The sequence below is a fragment of the Panthera uncia genome (genome assembly GCF_023721935.1).
Source record: "Panthera uncia isolate 11264 chromosome B2 unlocalized genomic scaffold, Puncia_PCG_1.0 HiC_scaffold_24, whole genome shotgun sequence".
NCBI classification, from domain to species: Eukaryota; Metazoa; Chordata; class Mammalia; order Carnivora; family Felidae; genus Panthera; species Panthera uncia.
This window is the reverse complement of record NW_026057580.1, coordinates 110,148,622-110,170,495: the sequence shown is the minus strand read 5'-3', so window position 1 is coordinate 110,170,495 and position 21,874 is coordinate 110,148,622. Positions and strand designations below refer to the sequence as shown.

At 37.9% G+C, this 21,874-nt stretch overlaps 1 protein-coding gene and 1 long non-coding RNA gene across 6 annotated transcripts in view; one reads left to right on the top strand and one right to left on the bottom strand.

Moving 5' to 3' along the window:
- SERAC1 (serine active site containing 1) overlaps nt 1–21,874 on the top strand; it is a 78,338-nt gene that overhangs the window by 1,315 nt on the left and 55,149 nt on the right. For 2 of the 3 annotated variants that reach the window (XM_049653122.1, XM_049653123.1), the window contains 4 exons: nt 15,036–15,127; nt 17,606–17,642; nt 20,259–20,395; nt 21,432–21,521. In XM_049653122.1, coding sequence (XP_049509079.1) covers nt 15,037–15,127; nt 17,606–17,642; nt 20,259–20,395; nt 21,432–21,521 — 355 coding nt within the window. In that variant the 5' untranslated portion in view covers nt 15,036. Of the gene's footprint in view, nt 1–15,035; nt 15,128–17,605; nt 17,643–20,258; nt 20,396–20,601; nt 21,522–21,874 lie in introns of those variants that run through there. The other variant, XM_049653121.1, reaches the window with a different exon arrangement.
- On the bottom strand, nt 2,712–14,482 carry LOC125938082 (uncharacterized). Of its 3 annotated transcripts, XR_007462601.1 has the most exons (4): nt 14,345–14,482; nt 14,172–14,211; nt 13,704–13,791; nt 2,712–2,936 (listed from the first exon to the last, which is right to left on the bottom strand). It is a non-coding gene; the product is annotated as an uncharacterized LOC125938082 (long non-coding RNA). The 3 variants fall into 3 exon arrangements; XR_007462600.1 differs by lacking the exon at nt 14,172–14,211; XR_007462602.1 differs by lacking the exon at nt 14,172–14,211 and having other exon boundaries at nt 13,704–13,788.

Below are 21,874 nucleotides of genomic sequence, written 5' to 3'. Positions count from 1 at the left end.
TTTGACAGATTTATTTCACTTAACATTATACTCTCTAGTTTCATCTCTGTTGTTGCAAATGGCAAGATTCCATTCTTTATTATGCCTAATAGTTCATGAATAGATCTCGTTTGCTTTATCCATTCACCTATGGATGGACACCTGTGTTGCTTCTGTGTCTTGGCTATCGTAAATAAGCCTGTAATAAACATAGGGGTGCCCATATCTTTTCGCATTAATGTTTTTATTTGGGTGAATACCCAGTAGTGGAATTACTAGACGATACGGTAATCCTGTATTTTTTTTTGAGGAACTTCTATACTGTTTTCCACAGTGGCTGCACTAGCTTGCTTTCCCACCAACAGTGTATGAGGGTTCCTTTTTTTTTTTTTTTTTTAAAGTTTATTTATTTATTTTGAGAGAGAGCCTATGTGCGCATGAGCAGGGGGAGGGGCAGAGAGAGAGAGAGAGAGAGAGAGAGAATCCCAAGCAGGCTCTGCTCTGTCAGTAGGGAGCCCAATGTAGGGTTCAACATGGGATTTGAACTCACAAATTGTGAGATCTTGACCTGAGCAGAAACCAAGAGTCAAATGCTTAACTCACTGAGCCACCCAGTCTCCCTGAGTGTTCCTTTTATTCCACATCCTTGTCAACACTTGTTATTTGCAAGTATGTTTTCTTTCTTTCCTTTTTTTTTTTTTTTTTCCTTGCATGCATTCTACTTGGCCGTTTGGCCTGAAGCCTACACATTAATTACCTGTGTGTAATTCGAAGCACCTCCTCAAAGTGAACTAGTTCTCATCCTTCGCAGTTACTTCAAAACCTGCTTTTCTTCAGGTGTTTCCCTGAATTGTCCAGATTTAAAATCTCCATCCACTTATTCAGCACACATTTTTGTGCATTTGATATGTGCCAGACACTGTTCTAGACACTGGGAATACAATGATGAACAAGCAACTAATTACAGTGGGAGGAGAAAGACTAAAATCAGCGAACAAGAAGGTAGATGGTGATGTAACAGTGACTGGAAAGACTGCTTTGGTTAGAGGGTGTCAGAATGGCCTCCGAACCCCCAAATCCTATAACTTAGGTAGGTTCTGGTGAGGAATCTGCAAAATGATTGTAATATTTACCTGGCAGAGTAAACTAACAAAGAGCTAAGAAAAGTTTGAGACAGAGGAGTAATGTTATAAAAATATAAAACTACAGCATTTAAAACAGAGTGACAGTAGTATGAGACAAAGCAATGGAATCGAATAAACATCCCAGGAACAAAAGAAAAATTTGTGTGTATATGTGTATGTACATATGTAGGCATACATATGCATGAATTTATGAGGTAAGAGAAAAGATCACAAATCAATGGAAAAAGGAAGTTTTATCCAATAGTGAAAAAAATGGGCTTCAGGAAGATTTCTGAATTAAAAAATGACTGTTATATACCAGCAATAACTAACTAGGAATTTTAATTTAAAAAGTTACTATTCATAACAGTATTCAAAACTAAAGGTATCTAGAAATAGATCTGTATAGAGCTGTATAGTCCTCTAGGGAGAAAATTACAATGCTCTATTGAAACACAGAAGACCCAAGTAAATGAAGAGATATACCATATTCATGGGTGGGAGGACTCCATATCATAAAGGTGTCAGTTTCCCCCAATTCTACAAATTCAGTATAGTTACAATGAAAATTGCATGTGATTTTTCACAGACCTTGACATGTTGAACCTAAAATACATATGGAAAGCCAATGGACTAAGAATAGCTAAGTCAATTTTGAAAAAAATGAAGTCCCTTCCTCCCAGATATCAGAACTTAATATGAAGCTATAATAATTAAGACTATTCTTAATTACTAGTATTGATTCAGGGATAGAAAAGTAGTCTGATGGAATAGAATAGAAAGCCTAGAAATGCACCCACATATATATGGGAGCTTAGCATACTACGAAATGGTCTTATAAAACCAGGGAAAGCATATGCTCTTCACTAAATAATGCTGAAATACATGGTATCCATGTAGAATAAAGACTAAATTAGGTTGTTATTACTGTCTGTTCACAATAGTGATTTCCAGATGGATTAAAGACTGCCGTATGAAAGACATCTATATAATACTTAGAAAAAAATATATAGGAGTCTGTATTGTTTCCAGGAAAGTTTTTATTTTTCACATAAGATTTACCATTTTAGCTCCTTTTAGGTATATAGTTCAGTGGCATTCATGTTATTGTGTAGCTATCACTACTGTCTATCTCTGGGATTTTTTCATCTCACTGGGAAGGATTTCTTAAGTTACAAAAAGCACCATTGAGGTTGCTATTGCATTATTCCAAATGAAAGATAATGTTGATTTGAACTAGAGGGGTAACAGTGAAGATGAAGAAAGGAGGATGGATTTGGGATGTGTTTTGATGGCAGAGAGCAGGAATTGTGCATGGTTTGGATAGGGGGTGAGGGGAAAACAAGGAATCAGGGGCAACATCTAGGTATTTTGCTTGAACTACAAGGTAGATCATTTATCATTTGTCACCAAAACCATTTGCTGTTTGGTGACAATGAAGAGGATGAGTGGAGGAAGACTATAGGAAGAAAAAATAGAGAATTCTGTTTTGGATTGTTAAGTTTGAAAGACCTGTTTGACCTGCAAGTGGAAATGTTCCAATAGTGGTTGGATAGATGAGTCCGGAAAGACTGTGGCTGAAGGTGCACCTTTGGAATGACTGGCATATAGATATATTTAAAACTGATCTATTAGAATTGGATTTGGCTGCATTACACAGAAAATAGATGATAATAATAGCTTAACTCTGCACATGATTCCATAGGTGGGCAGGCCTTGGCTGGTGTGGCAGCTCCATGGTCATCAGGGACTTGGGCTCTTCTGTCTTGCTGTTCTGCCATCTTCAGCGTGCTACCTCATGGTTTAGATGGCTGCTTTAATTTCATATGCCACCTGCTCATAGCAAGAAGGAAAAGGAAAGATGAAAAGCATATATTCTTTTTTTAGAGAGCGAGTCGGGGAGATGGGCAGAGGGAGAGAGAGAATCCCAAGCAGGTTTACACTGAGCCTGATCAACATGGGCTCACCTGCTCCATCCCATGAGCCTGGGATCATAACTTGAGCTGAAGTCAAGAGTCAGATACTCCACCAAATGAGCGACCCACGTGCCCCAAGGCACATGCTCTTTGAAGGACACTTTTCAGAAGTTGCACAGGACATATCCACTTACAGCCCATTAGCCTGTTTTTAATTAGTGGTCACCTTAACTAGAGGGAAAGACAGGTAGTCTTTATTCAGTTACCTGTATGCCCAGCTTCAATTCTGGTGTTTTATTAATAAGAATGAAGAGGAAATTGGATATTTAGTTTCAGTTTGGTTTCTTCTTCAACCAGGGCAGTGAAAATGGTGAAAGCCCTGGTGACCCCCCTGTTGTTAAATTTAATGGAGCTTTTGAATATTTGTTTCATTTGGTACTCATAATCCCTCCCTTTTTACTTTCTGTGTCTTTCAGAATTTCTCCTCTGTTATTAAAATTAGCATTTCATATTTAATGCAATCGCAATCATAATCCCAAAGATTTTTTAAAAATCAAAAATTGACAAGCTGACTTTAAAACTGTGTGAAAGTGCCAAAGACCTAGAATAGTCAGTCTTGAAAAGGAAGAACAGAAACAGAGAACTTGTACTGCCTAGCTTCGAGATTTGTAATATAACTCTAATAATCGACATGGTATGGTATTTATATAAGGATGGACAAATAGATCAATGAAATGCAGTGGAGTCCAGAGATATGCCCACACTTAAATAGTCAATTGATTTTTCAACCAAGGCACAAATTAATTCAGTGAGGAAAGTAAAAGGTTTTCAACAAATAATGCTGGAACTGTTGGATATCCATATGGTGGTGGGGGTGGGTGGGTAGTGAAACTATTGCATCCAATATACAAGAACTAATTTGAGATGGATCAAAAACCTATAAGTAAAAGGTAAAACAAACTCAGGAGGATTTCTGTGGCTTTGAGGTAGGCAGCAATATCTAAGATAGGACACAGAATGCAATAAAAAAAGATTTGATAAAAGAGACTTGAAAATTAAAACTTCTGTTCATCAAAGGGTATCTTTAAGAAAATGAATAGATAAGTCACATACTAGGAGAAGATGTTTGCAGTATATATGTACATATATCTGATAAAGGATTTGGTTCCAGAATGAGTAGAGAGCTAATAACTCATTTAAAAAACGCAAACAGTCCAAGTGAAAAATAAGTAAAAGCCTTGGCAGACACTTCACGTACAAAAAAATGAATGTAAATGGCTGACACAAATATGAAAAAGTGCTCGACATTGTTAGTTTTCAGGGAATTGCAAGTTAAAAACACAAGGAGATACTGAGGCGCCTGGGTGGCTCAGTCGGTTAAGTGCCAACTTCGGCTCAGGTCATGATCTCATGGTTCGTGAGTTCGAGTCCCGTGTCGGGCTCTGTGTTGACAGCTCAGAGCCTGCGGCCTGCTTCGGATTCTATGCCTCCCTCGCTCTCTTCCCCTCCCCTGCTTGCTCTCTGTCTCAATCTCTCTCTCTTTCTCCCTCTCTTTCAAAAATAAACTAAAAAAAACCACAAGGAGATACTACCACGTGCCCACTAAAATTGCTAAAATCAGAAAGGCTGACAGCATCAAATGGTGGTGAGGATGTGGAACCACTTGAACTCTCATGCTCCTTCATTATTGGTTACAGCGTAAAATGGTACAATCATGTTGGAAAAATATCTGGCAGTGTCTTATAAAGTTACACATATATCTGCCTGATGACCCAGCAATTCCAGTCCTAGGTATTCACCCAAATGTATGAAAATGAAAATGTATGTCTAGAAAAAGTCTTGTATCAGAATGCTCATAGTAGCTCATGGTAGGCAGAACACTGGTCCCTCAAAGGTGTCCATGCCCCAATCTCTGGAACTTGTGAATATGTTATGTATGTGGCAAAAATATTTAACAGATGGAATTAAAGTTATAGGACTTAAACTAAATTTAGATTATCGGAGAGAGCCTAATATAATCACATGGATCCTTAAAAGTGGAATAGGAAAGCAGAAAAGTCAGAGATAAGGCAATGTGGAAAGCATAAGCTGTTGCCCGTTCTGAGATGTAGAAGGCTACCTGCCCAAACCAGAGGGTGGCCCCTGAGAGCTAAGGGTGGCACCTAGACAACAACTAGCAAGGAAACAGGGAGCTCAGTCTGACAGCTGCATGGAACTGAATTCCCCCGACAACCTGAATGAGCCTGGAAGTGGATTCTCCCCCAGAGCTTTCAGTAAGGACTGCAGCCCTGTTAACACCTTGGTTTCAACCTTGTGAGACTGAAAACAGAAAGGCAATCTAAAATAGTGCCCAAGAGTCTGCATATTAATGATCTGCTGATAATCTTAAAATGACATTTTGAGAAGCACTTTTTTATACACTGTTTTTCAATAAATTCACCCCAACATATGATTTCAATTCATAGTATGTACTAATGACTCATTCGTTTGTATGGCTTAGACGTGTTTGCTAAGCCCACATAATTTAATAGACCTTTTACATGAATATTTTATAAGAACCTTATATTGAAATTGGGAATTCATCCTTCTTCTCAAATCAATTACTCTTCCTGTATTTCCCTATTTTGGTAAATGTTTTCCCTACATACTCAGTATTCCAAACCAGAAACAACCATAACCGTCTCCTCCCTGTTATCCATGACTCTCCACCTCTTATTCAAGTGGTTATCCAATTCTCTTAATAGTTCCTAAATCTGTTTCTTCATCATTCTCAGAGCAATTGCTTTAATTCAAGTACATGTTTCTATTTGAATTATCATTATAAGTCTCCCTATTGGTTTTCCCCATTGCTGCTTTGGCTTTTCTCCAACTCATTTCCGACCTTGTCAAGTTAAAAAAAAATTACTTTTATCATGTTACTCCATTTTCTTAAGGTTAATCTCCCAACAGCTTCCCAAAACTCAGGGTAAACTTTAGACTCCTTAACTTAGCTAAAAAGGACTTTCATGATCTGACTAGCCCCTGCCTTCAGTACTTCCATGTTAGTAATCAACAGAATGAGTTGACATAAAATCAGTAAGGAAGAGAAGACCTAAAAAACACTATCAACCATTTTTCCCTTATAGAGATGTGTAGAATCCTCTTCTCAACAACAATAGAATATACATTCTTTGCAAGTGCATGTAGAACATTCACTAAGGTAGACTGTATTCTGTGCCATAAAACAAATCAAGTTTTAAAAGAATTCAAAATATACAAAGCCTGTTCTCCAGCCACAGTGGAATTAAGCTAAAAATCAGGGATATCTGGAAATTACCAAATACTTGGTAATTAAATAACACACTTCTAAATATGCCACGAGTCAAAGAAGAAGTCACACTATAATTAGAAAATATTTTTAGGGGTGCCTGGGTGACTCAGTCTGCTAAGTGTCTAACTCTTGATTTTGGCTCAGGTCATGATCTCACAGTTTTGTGAATTTGAGCCCCATGTCAGGCTCTGCACTGACCACAAGGAGCCTACTTGGATTCTCTCTCTCTCTCTCTCTCTCTCTCTCTGCCCCTCCCCCTTGCTTGTGCTCTTTTGGTGTCTCTCAAAATAAATAAACTTTAAAAATACTTGTAAAAAATTTAAAAGAATATTTTTAATTGAATGAAAGAACACTAGTATATCAAAATTTGAAGGATACGGGCAAAGCAGAACTTAAAGGGAAACTCTTAGTGTTATAAACTAACAGAAAAGAAACCTTAGAACAGTGGTTTAAACTTCAATTTTAAGAAGTTGGAGAAGGAAGAACTATTTGAAATCAAAACAAGCAGAAGGCAGAGACTAATAAAGATAAGAGCACAAATCAATGAGATTGATAATAGAAAAACAAGGTAATTCAGTGAAACTAAAAGCTGCTTCTTTGAAAATATCAACAAAATTGATAAACCTCTAGCCAGAGAAGCTAAGAAAAAAAGAGGGAAGACACAAATTGCCAAAATCAGGAATGAAAGAGAAGACTGCACTTTAGACCCTAAGACCTGAAAAAGATAATATAGGAATACTACTTAAAGAATACCAGTTCTACACAAACTCTTCCAGAATATAGAAGAACATGGAACACTTACCAGCTCATTTTGTAAGACCAGCATTACCTTGATGTGAAAGCTAAAGACATCACATGAAACTAGAGACTAATATCTCATGAACATAGACATAAAAATCCTTAAAGTACTAGCAAATTGAATCCAACAATATATAAAAAGGATAATGGTGTATCATGACTTCAATTTATCCTGGGAATATTAATCAAGTAATATATTAACAGACTGCAGAAAAATCCAATGTTCACCTTAATAGATGAACAAAATGTTTTTGTCAAAATTCAGTAATTTGGGAATAGAAGGGAATGCCCTCAAACCAATAAAGGACATCTACAAAAAAGTCTGCAGCTAACATCATTAATGATGAAAGACTGAGTGCTTTCCTCCTAAGATCAGGAGCAATAGAAGGATAGATCTGCCTCACTACTTCTATTCAGTATTGTTCTGGAGGTCCTATCCTGTGAAGTAAAGCAAAATTAAAAAATAGAAGGCATATAGATTGGAAAGAAAGAAATTGAACTGTTTTCACCGGCAACATAATTGTGTATGTCAAAAATCCCCAACGGTCTCCTACCCCTGCCAAAGAAGTCCCAGAACTAATGAGTTTAGCAAGGTCACAGGTTATAAGGAAATACACAGAATCAGCAATTTTCGTATGCTAGCAAAGGACAATTGGAAATTGAAATTTAAAAAAAGGATCCTGGAAGTACTATTTACATTTGTACCAAAACCCAGGAAATACGTAGGTATAAGTTTTAAAAAATACATGGTAATATTTGTATGCTGGAAATAACCAAACATGGGTGGAAAAATAAAAGATGACAGAACAAATGGAGAGATCATTTATGTTCATGGCTTGGGAAACTCAGTATTAATCTCAGAAGAATTTTTTGTAGAAATAAGCTGATTCTAAAATTTATATGGAAAGGCAAACAACTAGAGTATCAAAAACCATTTGAAAAAAGAACAAGTTTAGATTTTAAGATTATATAAATCTACAATAATCAGCACTGTGTGGCAATGGAAAAAGATTATAGCAGTAGACAACATATACACATGGTCAATTATTTTGGTCAATTATTTTTTGGCAAAGATGTAAATAAAGGCAATTAAATGAGGAAATGGTGTCTTTTCAACAACTGATTCTGAAACAATTACACATTCATATGCAAAAAAATTTCACCCTAAACAGAAGTTCCCTTAGAATGTATCATGAGTCTAAATGTAAAAACCTGAAACTATAAAGCTTGCAGAGAAAGTTATAGGGGAATATCTTAGTGACCTGGGGTTAGGCAAAGACTTCTTTTATGCAATACCAAAAGTATGATCCATAAAGTAAAGATTGATTAATTTGACTTCATCAAAATTGAGAACTTCCACTCTTCCAAAAATACAAGAGAATGAAGACAAGCCATAGACTGGAAGAAAATATTTGCAAATCATGTAACAAAGATCTTTTATCCAGAATATGTAAAGTATTCCCAAAACTCAATAATAAGAAAACAAACAACCTTATTAAAAATAGGCAAAAGAGGGGCACCTTGGTGGCTCAGTCAGTTAAGCATCTGACTTCGGCTCAGGTCATGATTTCACAGTTCATGAGTTCAAGCCCCGCATCATGCTCTGTGCTGATAGCTCAGAGCCTGGAGCCTGCTTTGGATTCTGTGTCTCTCTGCCCCTACTCTGCTCACACTCTGTCTCTCTCAAAAATAAAAATAATAAAAACATTGAAAAAAAACTTTAAAAAATGGGCAAAATATTTTAACAGACTTTTCACCAAGGAATACAGACACGGCAGATAAGCACGTGAAAAAATGCTTAATATTATTGGTTACTGAGGAGATGCAAGTTAAATCAATGATGAGCTATTACTACACATCTGTTAGAAAGGGTAAAATAAAAGCAACTGGCTGTGAATAAAGTTTGGCACTTTCTTATAAAGTTAGAATATATTTACCTTTTGACTCACATCTAGGTTATTACCCAAGTGAAATCAAAGCTAATGTTTATACCAAAAAAATCTGTATGCAAGTGTTTATAGCTGCTTTATTCATAATTACCAAAAACTGGGAACAATCCAACTGTCTCTCAGCTGGGGAATATATAAACAAACAAGTAATATCCATATAATGGAATAATAGTTACTGATATTACTGATATAATAACACAAGATATAATATTACTGATATAATAACACAAGATGATTCTCAGTTGCCTTTTGCTAAGGAAAAGAAACCAGACTCCTAGGCTATGTGCTATATGATTCCATTTATAGGACATTCTTAATAAAGGTAAAACTAGGGTGAGGAAAACAAATCAGTGGTTTCCAGAACTGTGTATGAAAGAGATTTGACAAAAGGGCACAAAATTATTTGAGTTGGTAAGAGTGTTTCATATTTTGATTTGATTGCATTTGTCAAAACTTTGGAACTGTACATTTAAAAGGTGAGGGGTGCCTGGGTGGCTCAGTTGGTTGAGTATCCAACTTCAGCTTAGGTCATGAACTTGTGGTTCATGGGTCTGGACTTGTCTGTGCTTCCCGTCTGTGCTGACAGCTCAGAGCCTGCTTTGGATTCTGTGTCTCCCTCTGCCTCTGTTCCTCCTCCATTCACACTCTCTGTCTCTCAGAAATAAATAAAGACTAAAAAAATTTTTAAGGGGAATATTTAAAGGTGTATCTAAGTTACCATTAAAAAAAGGTGAATGAACAAATTTTTTTTTTTATCACTTTTCCTCTGAAACTGAGATAACCTGCAGTACTTTAGATAGATAACTTAGTACCACTAATTTCCTAGAGACCAAAATTTTAAGAAATACAGATTTCGACAGTGGGGAATTACTGAAAGATTTGAAGCAAGGGAATAATATGATTAAATTTAAAAAGTTACTTTTAGGGACTCCTGGGTGTCTCAGTTGGTTAAGTGTCCAACTATGATTTCTGCTCAGGTCGTGATCTCCCAGTTCATGAGTTCAAGACCCACATTGGGCTCTGGGCTGATAGCATAGAGCCTGCTTGAGATTCTCAATCTCTCCCTCTCTCTGCCTCTTCTGTACATGCATGTGTCCCAAATAAACTTAATAAAAATAAAAAGTTACTTCTAGGCAGCACCCTTGCTTCATGCACATGAAAACTTCAGTTAAAATGTAATGGAAGAACTTGGAATTGTGAGAAGGAAGAGAAGAAGAAACTCAGAAGAAAGTAATAGCACTGAGGGAAGGTTGAAGCATTTGCAGGATTATTACAAACTGATAGAGAACTTAATTACTTGGACCTAAGTTCATGTAGAGTTAAAGATGATGTCTAAAGGCATACACTTTGGGGCACCTGGGTGGTTCGGTCAGCTGAGTGTCTGACTCTTGATTTTGGCTCAGGTCATGATCCCAGGGTCATGGGATCAAGTCCTGCGTCAAGCCCCTCATCGGACTCTGTGCTGAGTGTGGAGCCTGCTTAAGATTCTCTGTCTCCCTCTGCCCCTCTCCCTTGCTCATTTGCTATCTCTAAAATTAAAAAAAAAAAAAAAGGCATACACCTTCAAGGAGATAGGAATTAGAAAATTTCTTCCCATTAGACTATAGAAATAGTATTGGAAACTTCCTTTTTTTTTTTTTTTTTTTTAAGAGAGAGCACTCAGGGGAGGGGCAGAGGGAGACAGAGAGAGAGAATCTTAGGCAGACTCCATGCCCAGTGCAGGACCTGATGCTGGGCTGGATCTCACAACTGTGAGATCATGACCTGAGCCAAAATCAGGAGTCAGACAACCAACTGAGACACCCAGGTGCCCCAGAAATACCCTTTTTACTAGGAACATGAAAGAGTGGAAATTTGTACTCTAAATCTGTACCACATATGTCTGTGGGGTTTGTATTAACATTGTCCTGATAATGCTGGGAACCCAATTTGAGAAATCTATAAATTGGTAATACCTGTCCTGTTTTGGCTGAGAAAATTTGAATTGCTATAGCTCACGGTGATAATAGGATTCCCACCAGAGATACTCCCACTGAAAATGAGCTCTCAATCAAAGATTACAAAGAATTTAAGCAAACCACCAAGAAGCCAGCCCTAATTATTAGAAATAGTGGTTCTAACAAACTTTAAGATAAGCTTAAAGTGTAAAGGAATGTTCAGAAACCATATGTATCAGTTAGCTAATTGCTGCAGTTTAAATTCCCCCAAAGCCTAATAGCGAAAAGAACCATTTTATTATTGCTTACAAGTCTAAAGTTTAGATAGGGAGTTCGTAGGGACAGCAAGGAGTGAATTAGTCTGGGATGCTCTCACATGCCTGGCAGTTGGTACTGGTAGCTGGGCTAATGGGGATATTGGACCACGTTTCTCTTATCATCCAGCAGACTAACTGGGCATCTTCACATGGTGATCACAAGGATCCCAACAGCAGCAAAGACAGAAGCCTCAGTGCTTCTCACGTGTCTGCCTGCATCATTTTTCTGTGGTCTTATGGCCAATGTAAGGTATAAGGCCACCTCCCGAATCAGTAGAGGGGGGTACTGCCAAAACCAAAAACTACCAAAAAATAAAAAAAGGAATAACTTGTGACCATTTAAGAAAAAGGACACCTGTTGGGATGAGCACTGGGGATTGTATAGAAATCAATTTGACAATAAATTTCATATAAAAAAAAATTTAAAAAAATTCTACCATACATTAAGACAAAACAAAATAGTGTGTCAAAAGGGAAGAAAAAGCAGGCAAGATGAGCCAGCTAGAAAGTTTAAAAATAAAAAAAGTTACTGAAATAGTGGATAGATGAATGGAAGCTTAAATACATTTTTAAAACGAATTGGTGAATTGGAAGATAGATTTGAAGTTCTATCTTGACCCATAATGTATATCAGAGAGATAGAAAGAGGAAGAAATTATGGAAGAAGTCGAGATTTAGAGAACAGCAAAAGAAAGTCAAACGAGAAAAAACTGAAATTTCTCAGCTGGAGGGTATAGCATGAGGTAAAAAAGAGAGCCATAAATGGAAGTCACTGGAACACTAATCTTTAAGGGTCAGGTGGAGATAGCCCCACCCCACTTGTAAGCCCAGTAATGGCAGGGGCCATACTTCCTTATTCACATCTTAAGTTTCCATCCCTGACGGTTGATAGGTGCTCAGTACATGTTGAATGAGTAATGGGATGGAGCAGCCAGAAATGTGAGAATAAAACCGGAAGGCCGGAAGTCATAGTAGCTAGAGAAGGAGAGAAGTCAGACGCTTCAGAAAAAAACAAGAGGAGGACTGAAAAGTGGATTTAGAAACAAAGATGTCACTCACTGCTGACTTTCGGGAGTGCTATGTCAGTGCTAGAGAAGGACAGTGGAGAGAGAATCTTAGGGAAGGTGAGAGGAGAGGCACTTGGAGGGAGGGAGGTCCCTCCCCCCCAGTCATTTGTTTTCGTGTGTTGATGGGAGAACATTGGAAATCCGGTATTTAAGGGAGGAGGCGTAGGAAGAGCTGAAAGAAAGGGAGTGAGGATTAAGACAAGAAAAGCGTTTCTAGTGAATGAGTCAAGGTCCCTGTGGAAGTGAAAGAGATGAGACCCAGGACAAGATTTCCCCTTGGAAAGGGGATGAGATGTTTTCCTCAGAAACTGGGAAGAACAGTGCAGAAGATCCATTTGGAATCTGGAAAAGGCAGCACAGATGTGTATCATTTGTAGGCCAAGGTGGATTGACCAGAGAGTCAAGAACCTGATGCTTTCGGGCACCTTACTGGCGTGGGCCCCTTTGAGTGCTAGGAGTTACCAGGATTTGTAATGTCCTGAGGGGAGAGGGGATGCCAGATTGTGGTCCAGAAACATTTTCCACAAGCATTTCTGACAAATTGCCTCATGAAATCTCAGAAGAAAGATATGAAAATTTCTAAGACTTCAGTCATTTGTTATCATATCTTTTCTCGTTCTAAATAGCTTTTATTTTAGAACCTAATTTGGCATTTGTGATTTTGTGTTTTTTTTTTTTTTTGTTTGTTTGTTTGTTTTTTTAAAGAACTTCCCCACCACCTTCCTCCCCATGTGAATAAATGTTAGGCCCTTCATTACCTGGATCTATCCTTGCTTATAGGTAAGGATAAGGATAAGGGCAGAAGTTGAGGGAGTTTGTAGTTTTAACTTTCTCAGTGAAATAAGAGACCATTTGAGAAGGACAGAGGTAGGGAGGAGGCTTCGCAGGGAATGTGGGTCATTTAGAGCAGTCGTTGTGGGGACAAAGAGAGAACAGATTAGGGACAGCAGAAACGATTCTGAGAGCCCGCTCCCAATTTGTCTTATTCTCCCCAAACCACTCTCCCCCACTCCACCCCATTTTGGCTGTCCACTTGTAGAAAGAACACATGTTTTCAGATTAGGGTTGCAGGCTACTAGAAAGAGGAGGGGTCTAGCACTGTTGAGGGAGGAGGCAGAGAGTGATGTACCACGGGGTCAAGGCGGGGTGGGGAGAGAAGCACAGCCACAGGACAGGCTGCTCACTCCCAGATGAGGGAGGGATGGGAGGTTAGTTGGGGCCGGAGAGCAGAGAAATCAAGACTCAGTTGAGAGAGAGAAATGAAGCTGTTTATACTGGAGACAGCTGCCAGGGCCAGTGAAGTCACCTGAGGAAACGCAGAAGGAAATAAGAGGACGACATACATTTCCGGTAGACTCTAATTTATTCCCAGGATTTAGTAGAAGGGAAGCCTGCTGGGGGAAGCGGGGAGGTATGTGTAAGTTAACAATATAAAGCTTTTTAGGCCAGAGAAGTAATAGCAAAGAGCGTTTGTGTAATGTTTTATAGTTGACTGCTTTCCTAGCGTCAAGATTGAAAGAAGCAATAGGTATTATTGCTCTGTATTTTTGTTCTACTCAAGTTCTCATGTAGTAATTAAAATACAAATCTATACACAAACTCAAAGTAGTTTACAGTGCCTTCTGCCCTGGCTTCACGAGCATCTACTTCATTGCAGCCTTTATATCATCTTTACCATTATCCTTGTGTCTCATGGAGAAGTAGTAGCGACCCGTGAAAAAGGTGAGAAAATACGAAACAATGACCTTTAAAGCAGTGACCTTCACGAGTTTACCTTTTGCCTAAATCAGTTGGCTTAGTCATCAGTTGATGTACTGGAATTATGAGAAAAAATATAAAAGTTTTAGTTTGTGTTATCTCTAACGGATATTTCTTACGTATACACGCCAAGTAATTTCCCCCTTATCACTAAAAAGCTGCTAGAACTTCTATGTTCAACCAAAGGACCTTTTCTCACATGAGTCCCTGAAGGCACTTTCCTTTCTTTTCCTTTATAGCAATCACAAAAGAAGAGCAGTCTTGTCCAAAAGCAATCTGATAATGATTCCAGAATACTGAGTTGTTCTAGAAACTATTGCATCATATTTCGATCATCTTTACTCAGTTGATGAAGTAGTTGAGTGACAGTTCTCCTTCTCTGATAGGATGCCAACAGCTAACAAAGGATTTTAAACCGTGTTGGGTACATCCTGAAGTAGCTAGAGAAAAGCAGAATGCTTGCAAGGGTTCTAAGTATGTCTTCCATTCAGAGCACTTTTCATTTCTCTAGGGCCTTTGGTCATCATAGGTAAATATAAATATCTTTATCCATATGCATATATATATATATTTTAACAGACATTGAAAAAATTTTGAATTCATATATCGACATTCTGATTAATAATCTGTATTTTGCTTCCTACGAATCATTGTTCACAGTTGGACTCAGTTTGAAGAATAGTCAAAGTACTACCAAAGTATTATTCTAGTATGTCTTTTTTAAGGATGAAATTTCTTTTTTAATTGAAAAGTTTTTTTCCTGGTCTTGAAAAACCGAAGTCTGTAGGCAGTCCCAACTGTGATTGTGGCGTGTTCTTATAGTCGAATGTTTTAAATTAGCTGTCAAGTTAAATATGTTATCATTGTTCTAAACACACAGAATGTCCCTGGCTGCTTATTGTATCATCTGTTGCAGAAGAATAGGAGCCTCAACTCCTCCTCCCCAAAGCACCACGTACTGGAGAGACATCAGTGAGTACAGTTTCAACAACAGTATTTCATATGGAAACAGTGATAGAATTATGGCTGAATTCCCCAGGGGGTTCACGAAAAGTTATTTAATCCATGGTAAATCTCACATTTGTTTCTGTATTTTCTATACCAATGGTGCACCCCGAATTTGTGGGCCCAGAGCCATGCCATGCATATTCCTTTCTCTTGAGAATCTTTTTCCTCCCCTATGTTTCCTGTCAAATTCATGCTCATCTTTTCAAACTCGAGTATCACCACATTCTCACTCAGCAGTAAGTTTCTGCAAAAACAAGTGCCAGACACATGTACTGCGTTCTGGGAATTCAGCGGTGAGCCAAGAAGATCGTGTACTTGCCCTATGGGCGGTTAGGGTCTAGTGTTGATTTAGTATCTTTATTTGTAAATCTTTATTTACCTATTTATTACTAACCTTTATTTGTAAAAGAGAAGATAGGCCTAGATCATCTTTCATTCATTTGGCAAATTATTTATTTACCATTTACTCTATGCCAAGTACTATTCTAGGCCCTTACGATACAATATGGATTGAGACAAAGTCCTGTTTTCAGGGAGCTTCTGTTTGCTCTGTAGATAGATCTTTTTTTTGGGGGGGGGGGGGGGGGATAGGTCCTTTTCATCTAGAAAATTTCCGTGATTCTGTTTTTTTTTTTTAAGTTTATTTTCAGAGACAGTGAGTGGGGGAGGGGCAGAGAGAGAGAGAGAGAGAGAGAGAGAGAGAGAGAGGGAAAGAATCCCAAGCAGGCTCTACACTGTCAGCCCTGAGCCCGACGCAGGGCTCAAACTCACGAACCGCAAGATCATGACCTGGGCTGAAATCAAAAGTCGGACACCTAACCGCCTGAGCCACCCAGGTGCCCTGTGATTGTGTATTTTAAACATAAAAAGAGGGTGGGGAGAGAAAAGGGAGCTTTTTCTCTCATCATTTCTAAAGGACAAACTCAAGAGTAGTGAGAAAAGGCTGCGAGACTGTATTCTGTTCCCAGGGCCTAGTGAAAAAGAAACATAGCAAGTGGTAGCGGTAGAGAAAGCAGAGAGTGGCTCCCAGGGCCTCCAGGGTGAGCGTGGAGGGAAGGCAGTCCAGGAAGCCATCTTGGAAAGAAAAACATCCTAGAGGATCTGCACAGTCAGGAAGCTTTGTCTCAGCTTTGGATCTCATCCCTGCAGACCTCCTGGAACTGTCTCCTTCCTGGTTCTGGAACCACTACTCAGGTCTTAGAGTTTGGGAGGAATGTCCATCTTCCATGCCTGATGCCTAGAGAAGTCAGTTGAGGAGAGTTCCTTATCCCTCAGTAGGGAGGGGAAATACGTTGTCAGCAGCCTAAGTGGAGAGTCTGACAAAGGGCCACCTCTACACATCCAATAAATTAAAGGTTACGAAGGTTTTGCGGACTGGTGGCAGACCCTAACCATCTTGGGTAATGCATCAGTTAAGGTTGTGTTCAGTGCATGCAACAGAAGCTTGACTACAGTGGCTTCAATTAGTAAAGTTTTCATTTTTCTTACCAATTAGTCAAAACAGAGACTGTTTAGAGCAGGAATTGCAGTTTAGCAATCCTCCTATCTTCCTGCTCCATTATCTTTATTGTCCTCATAGTCACAAGATGGTTGCTGAATCTCTAGACATCCAGAAAGCAGAAAGGCCAAAAGTCATCTTATGAAACCTTGTCTCTGTATTTGGAGAGGGATCTCTACTTACGGACTTGCATTTATATCTGATTGGCTGTAACTGTGTTGCATAGCCAGCCCTAGCTGCCAGAGTCAGGAATTCAAATATTTTTAGATAGTAATCAGGTTGTGCAGTACAGATTAAGGGGCTTGTGTGCATCAGATAGACAACTATCTGTGTTTTCCACTAGGAGTTCTTTTTTTACATTAAAAAAATATTTTTATAAGTAAACTTGAAGAATGTAACCATTATTTTTAATTGGGTTATGTACATATGGCACTTACCCAGCAACTATACCATAATTACTTTGGGAAAAGTCACTTTGTGTCCTTATGTCACAAGCATAATCCCTTCAATATAGCCCTAGTAGTGATAGAACTCTCCCCATCCTTCTATTTTACTGGTTGTGAACTAAAAGGAGTCAGAAGGCAAGTTAGCTTCATGGCTGTCGCATTCAGTGGAAGCACTGTAGGCCTGGCATTATCAGTAGTGCAGCAGGTCTAGGGTCTCTGATTTGCTGGGAATGACAGAATAAGAGATACAAGAAGGGGAAAATAGTGTGAAATGAGAAGGAGTATGAAATGCAGATTATATTTTTTTACCCAGTGTTTTTTGGTTCGTCTGCATCTGGGGTTAGGAAGCCTTGTGTTGGTAGTAACTGATCATGTTCATGGAAGAATAGCAATGACTTCTTATCCAATTGTATAATATAAGGAGAGACACTTGCCTATTTCCTGTCACATTTTAAAAATGAAACTCATCCCATTGACTTTTTTCCTTTCTTTTTGAAGGAAATATAATAAAGTTTACTGGATCACTTATTTTAGGGTAAGTATCAACTGTGAAATGTTAATTGGCTTCTTTATACTACTATTTGAAATCTCAGTGGAAGTGATTTCCAGGTAGCATAGGGTGGCAAATAGGGTGCAGATTTTGGAATTAGGTGGATTAATCACTGGTTCGACCCCTTCAGTGTTGTCTCGATTCAGTTACTTTACTTTCTGAGGAGTGCCTTATCTTGGATCCAAGGGTATGGGAGGCATTCTACCCACCAGGCATTGTTGCTCTGGGGAGAGCACTTGACACGCATACAGAGCAGGTGCTGGTTAATTAGCTCTCGTGCACCTAAAATCACATCTCGTGTTGAGTTCTAAAGTGGGTAAAAAAGGTGAAAATTGGCTGTAGCCAGAATAATTTTTGAAAACCCTTTAAGTCACCATAGAGCTCTCGTGAAAGGAAATTGAGGCTGAACTGAGAAAACCAACAGATTGACATTTTCCATCTCATGCTCTTCAGAGGCACATGCTTAATGAATAGAGCGACTTTCCTTCCTTTTTTGGGGGGAAAGGGGGGTGTATATGTTAATATATGTCTAATACAATTCTCTATTTGTTAATACTACTTTTTTTTAATGTTTTTATTTATTTTTGAAGGAGAGACAGACAGAGCATGAGTGGGGGAGGATCAGAGAGAGAGAGAGGGAGACACAGAACTTGAAGCAGGCTCCAAGCTCTACGCTGTCAGCACAGAGCCCAACACAAGGCTCGACCTCACGAACTGTGAGATCATGACCTGAGCCGAAGTCGGATGCTTAACCGACTGAGCCACCCAGGCGCCCCGCTATACTACTCCTTTTTCACTGTTATATATGAGATCATATAGATATATATACACACACATATAAAACTCTTAGGTGCTAAAACTATAAAGGAGGCATATTTGGCCTTTTATTCAAACACATACATTTCTCCATGACACCAGTGTAAGACAAAAGACAGATGATTTTTCTCTTTGAATCATTCCAGGCAAAAGATAAATGTAATACACTTTGTCTATTTTGCAATTATTTCGCAGGAATATAGTGAAAATTAATCGCATAGTTTCTAGTAAAGAATTTTGTCTTTCATGGAAAGCATGATAAAAATACTGAATGCATTTGCTCTTTTTGGGTGCTCAGATAGTTCCCCAAGAGAGGAGAGGATTCTTCAGGACCGTCTATTTCTCTGGTGCTGGCCAGTGTCTGGCCTTTCTGTCTTGCCTGCTTTAACTTTAGGGTGGAAACCAAAGATCAGAAGAATGCTTACTATAACTGATGTCATGAAGCCCTGAGTCCAGACAGTGCAGCCTTTGTGTCTGGATTTAGGGAGTGTGTAGGTCAGTCTGATCAGGGAAAAACCCCTTTATTTCCTTCATTTTGGGTACATAACAAAGAACGTTGTATTTCACATTTAAAAATTGACTTTAGGAGACTTTAACTTGACTTGAGGCTCTTAGGAAAGGAGAAACTTTCATATGCTGGTGGTGGGAGTACAGATCGGTTTATCTTTTTGGAAAAACAGTTTGACAGTATCTAATAAAGGTGAATAGTATATAGTCAGAAAGTCTGTAATTCTACTTCTAGATGAGTATCTTAAAGGAACAAATCCACATGTGTTACAGTGTAGATGTGTAAGATGTGTAACAGGATTGTTTGTAATAGACTCAAGCTAGAAATTCCCTGAATGCCCATCTGTGATAGAATGGGTAAGTTGTATACCCATACAATGTCTGCATCACAGACCATAGGAAAATACAAATGCACAAACTACTGATACATGCAACACCAGGAATGAATCTCACAAACAAGAAGCTGAGCAAAAGAATACGTAACAGTGTGATTCCATTCCTATGAAGTCTGCAGACAGACAAAACTAAGCTCTGTTGTTTAAGGATGCGTGTATAAATGGCAAGCTATAAAGAGAAACAAGGACATTATTATAATAAAAGTCAAAATGATAATTAGCTATAGAGATGAGAGAGTGGGTCAGAATCAGGAAGGGACGCACTGTGGGCTTCTGAGGTACTGTTAATGTTCTGCTTTTTGCCTGGATATTGTAATTATTATTATTCATTAAAATGAATAATAATTCATTTATTATAATGCATTATAATAATTATTCATGAATGACAAATATATACATTTATATATGTGTACATAAATATAGTGTATATTATATGCACATTACTGTATATATATTCTATTTCCCAATAAAAAATGAAAAAGTCCGCTGCAAAAAGCTTAATAATATACTGGCTCACACAACAGTGTATATATTGAGGGAACTTCTGTTTATTATGGGGTGCAAATTGATGGTGTGTATAAAACTTTTTGTTCAAAACACGTTTTATCTCACTCAGTGTTTACTAAGTACTATTTTCCCATCCTATTTTGGGAAATTCTGCCCTTTTACCTTTTTTCACCACTTATAGGAAATAGTCTTCTCAATCTACTGGTTCAGGAGCTGGGCTGTTGTACAGGTTGGGCCATTCAATTTATGTGATACTCAATAATCTGATGAGCTCCATAACCAATATAATTCTGTTATTCTGTCATGTAAAAAAAAAAAGTGACTCATGTTACATTTACATCATGTATTTATGATGAATTTCTTGTTTCTTTTTAAGCGGTTCTTTATTTCTTACATATGAAGTTCTGGCTCTGAAGAAGTCTTTGGCATTAGATACTCAAGTAGTAGAAAGAGAAAAAATGAAGTCATACATATATTTGCACACAGTTTCTTTAGATAAAAGAGAAAATTATGGTAAGTTTATGGTAAAGTAATCCCATTTTTGTGAAAAATGGAAGCTAGTTATTAAATTTTAAGATGAGTGTTTAAAACACAATATTAACAAGATAGGTTCAGCTGATTCTAAGAATCACCAAATCCTGTAAGAACCACATTCCTAAAGATTCATGGAAGGCCAGATTTTTGACTTCCATGTTTAATTTGGTTTGCAATTCTTTCTGCTTTAAGGAATTTATTCATGCAAACTAAAATCATCTCATGGATTCATAAATATGAATACCAACTTATTAACAGAGGGCAAAAAATCTGTCACAGAGGCTGGAAAACCTGTCTTTATTAGAACATTCCTGTTCTCCATATTTAGGTCACATGGAAACCTAATTAGTAACCAGACAGTTGTTTGGTGAACATGAAATTTTAGAGCAGAGGCATACATATCTTTTCATCAAGATATGGGTAGCCTGATGAGTCACTGCACTTGACTTACAGCTGCCTGTTCCTACATTGTTGGCCAGAATAATCATGCCTGGTAGTACATTATGTTCCCTGAGTGGGACAGGTTCTGGTTTTCCCTGTCTGTAGTTGTCTGTGTCACCACTCTGTCCTGTTTGTATTTATTATTATCTCACCTGGTGTATTACAATTTCAATTACACAGATAATTTTTATAGTTTACAATTTATCTGTATCACAAAGATAAATCTCATTAAGGTATCCCCAGATTTCAGTTTGAGAAGGGCTATTGTTAAGGGACATTTTCCTGAATGTAGTTAAACCTATGTTGGATGTGAGGATTTTTGTTAGCTTTAGTGAGTGTTTTTGTTTTTGTTTAGTTTTTTACTTTTTTCCTGACTTGGAGAGAAGTCTTATTTTGGGATCTAGTGTTCTGTGTTTGCATAATGGTTTTAGTTGTTTTGATAGTTATAATGAAAGAGAAAAATGCTATTTTATGTTTTTCAAAAAATTTGTAGCTTATATATTTCTCTTTGAAGTATTAGAGCATAGGATTAAGCATATATACTTGGTTTTATCTAAATTTGTAATCATTTTAGGAATCACTTACCAGGCAAGAAAAGAGCTTCACAAAGCAGTAAGAAAAGTTTTGGCAACATCAGCCAAGATACTGCGGGGCCCATTTGCCGGTAGGTACCAAATATTTAACTTGGAATCTTTATCAGTATCTGAAAGTCATTTGGTGATCAACTTGAGACCTTTTTTCTCCATCTCTTATACTGACATTTATTATAGACATGGAAGGTTGAGTGACATTATTCTCTTGGGCTCTATTTAATTTTAAGGGCTTGATGGACAGTTTTCTTCCACTTTGTGGATGTTTTGTTGTTAGATAGCAGTAGGGGAATATTGAGACTAAATATATCCTTTTATCTTGATGAGTGTTTCAAAATTTTAAATTTGTTAGAAAATCACTCCCATGCTTTCTGATCATGAGAAATTGCATCAATAATGTAGATTTTATAATCAAGCAAATCTACAC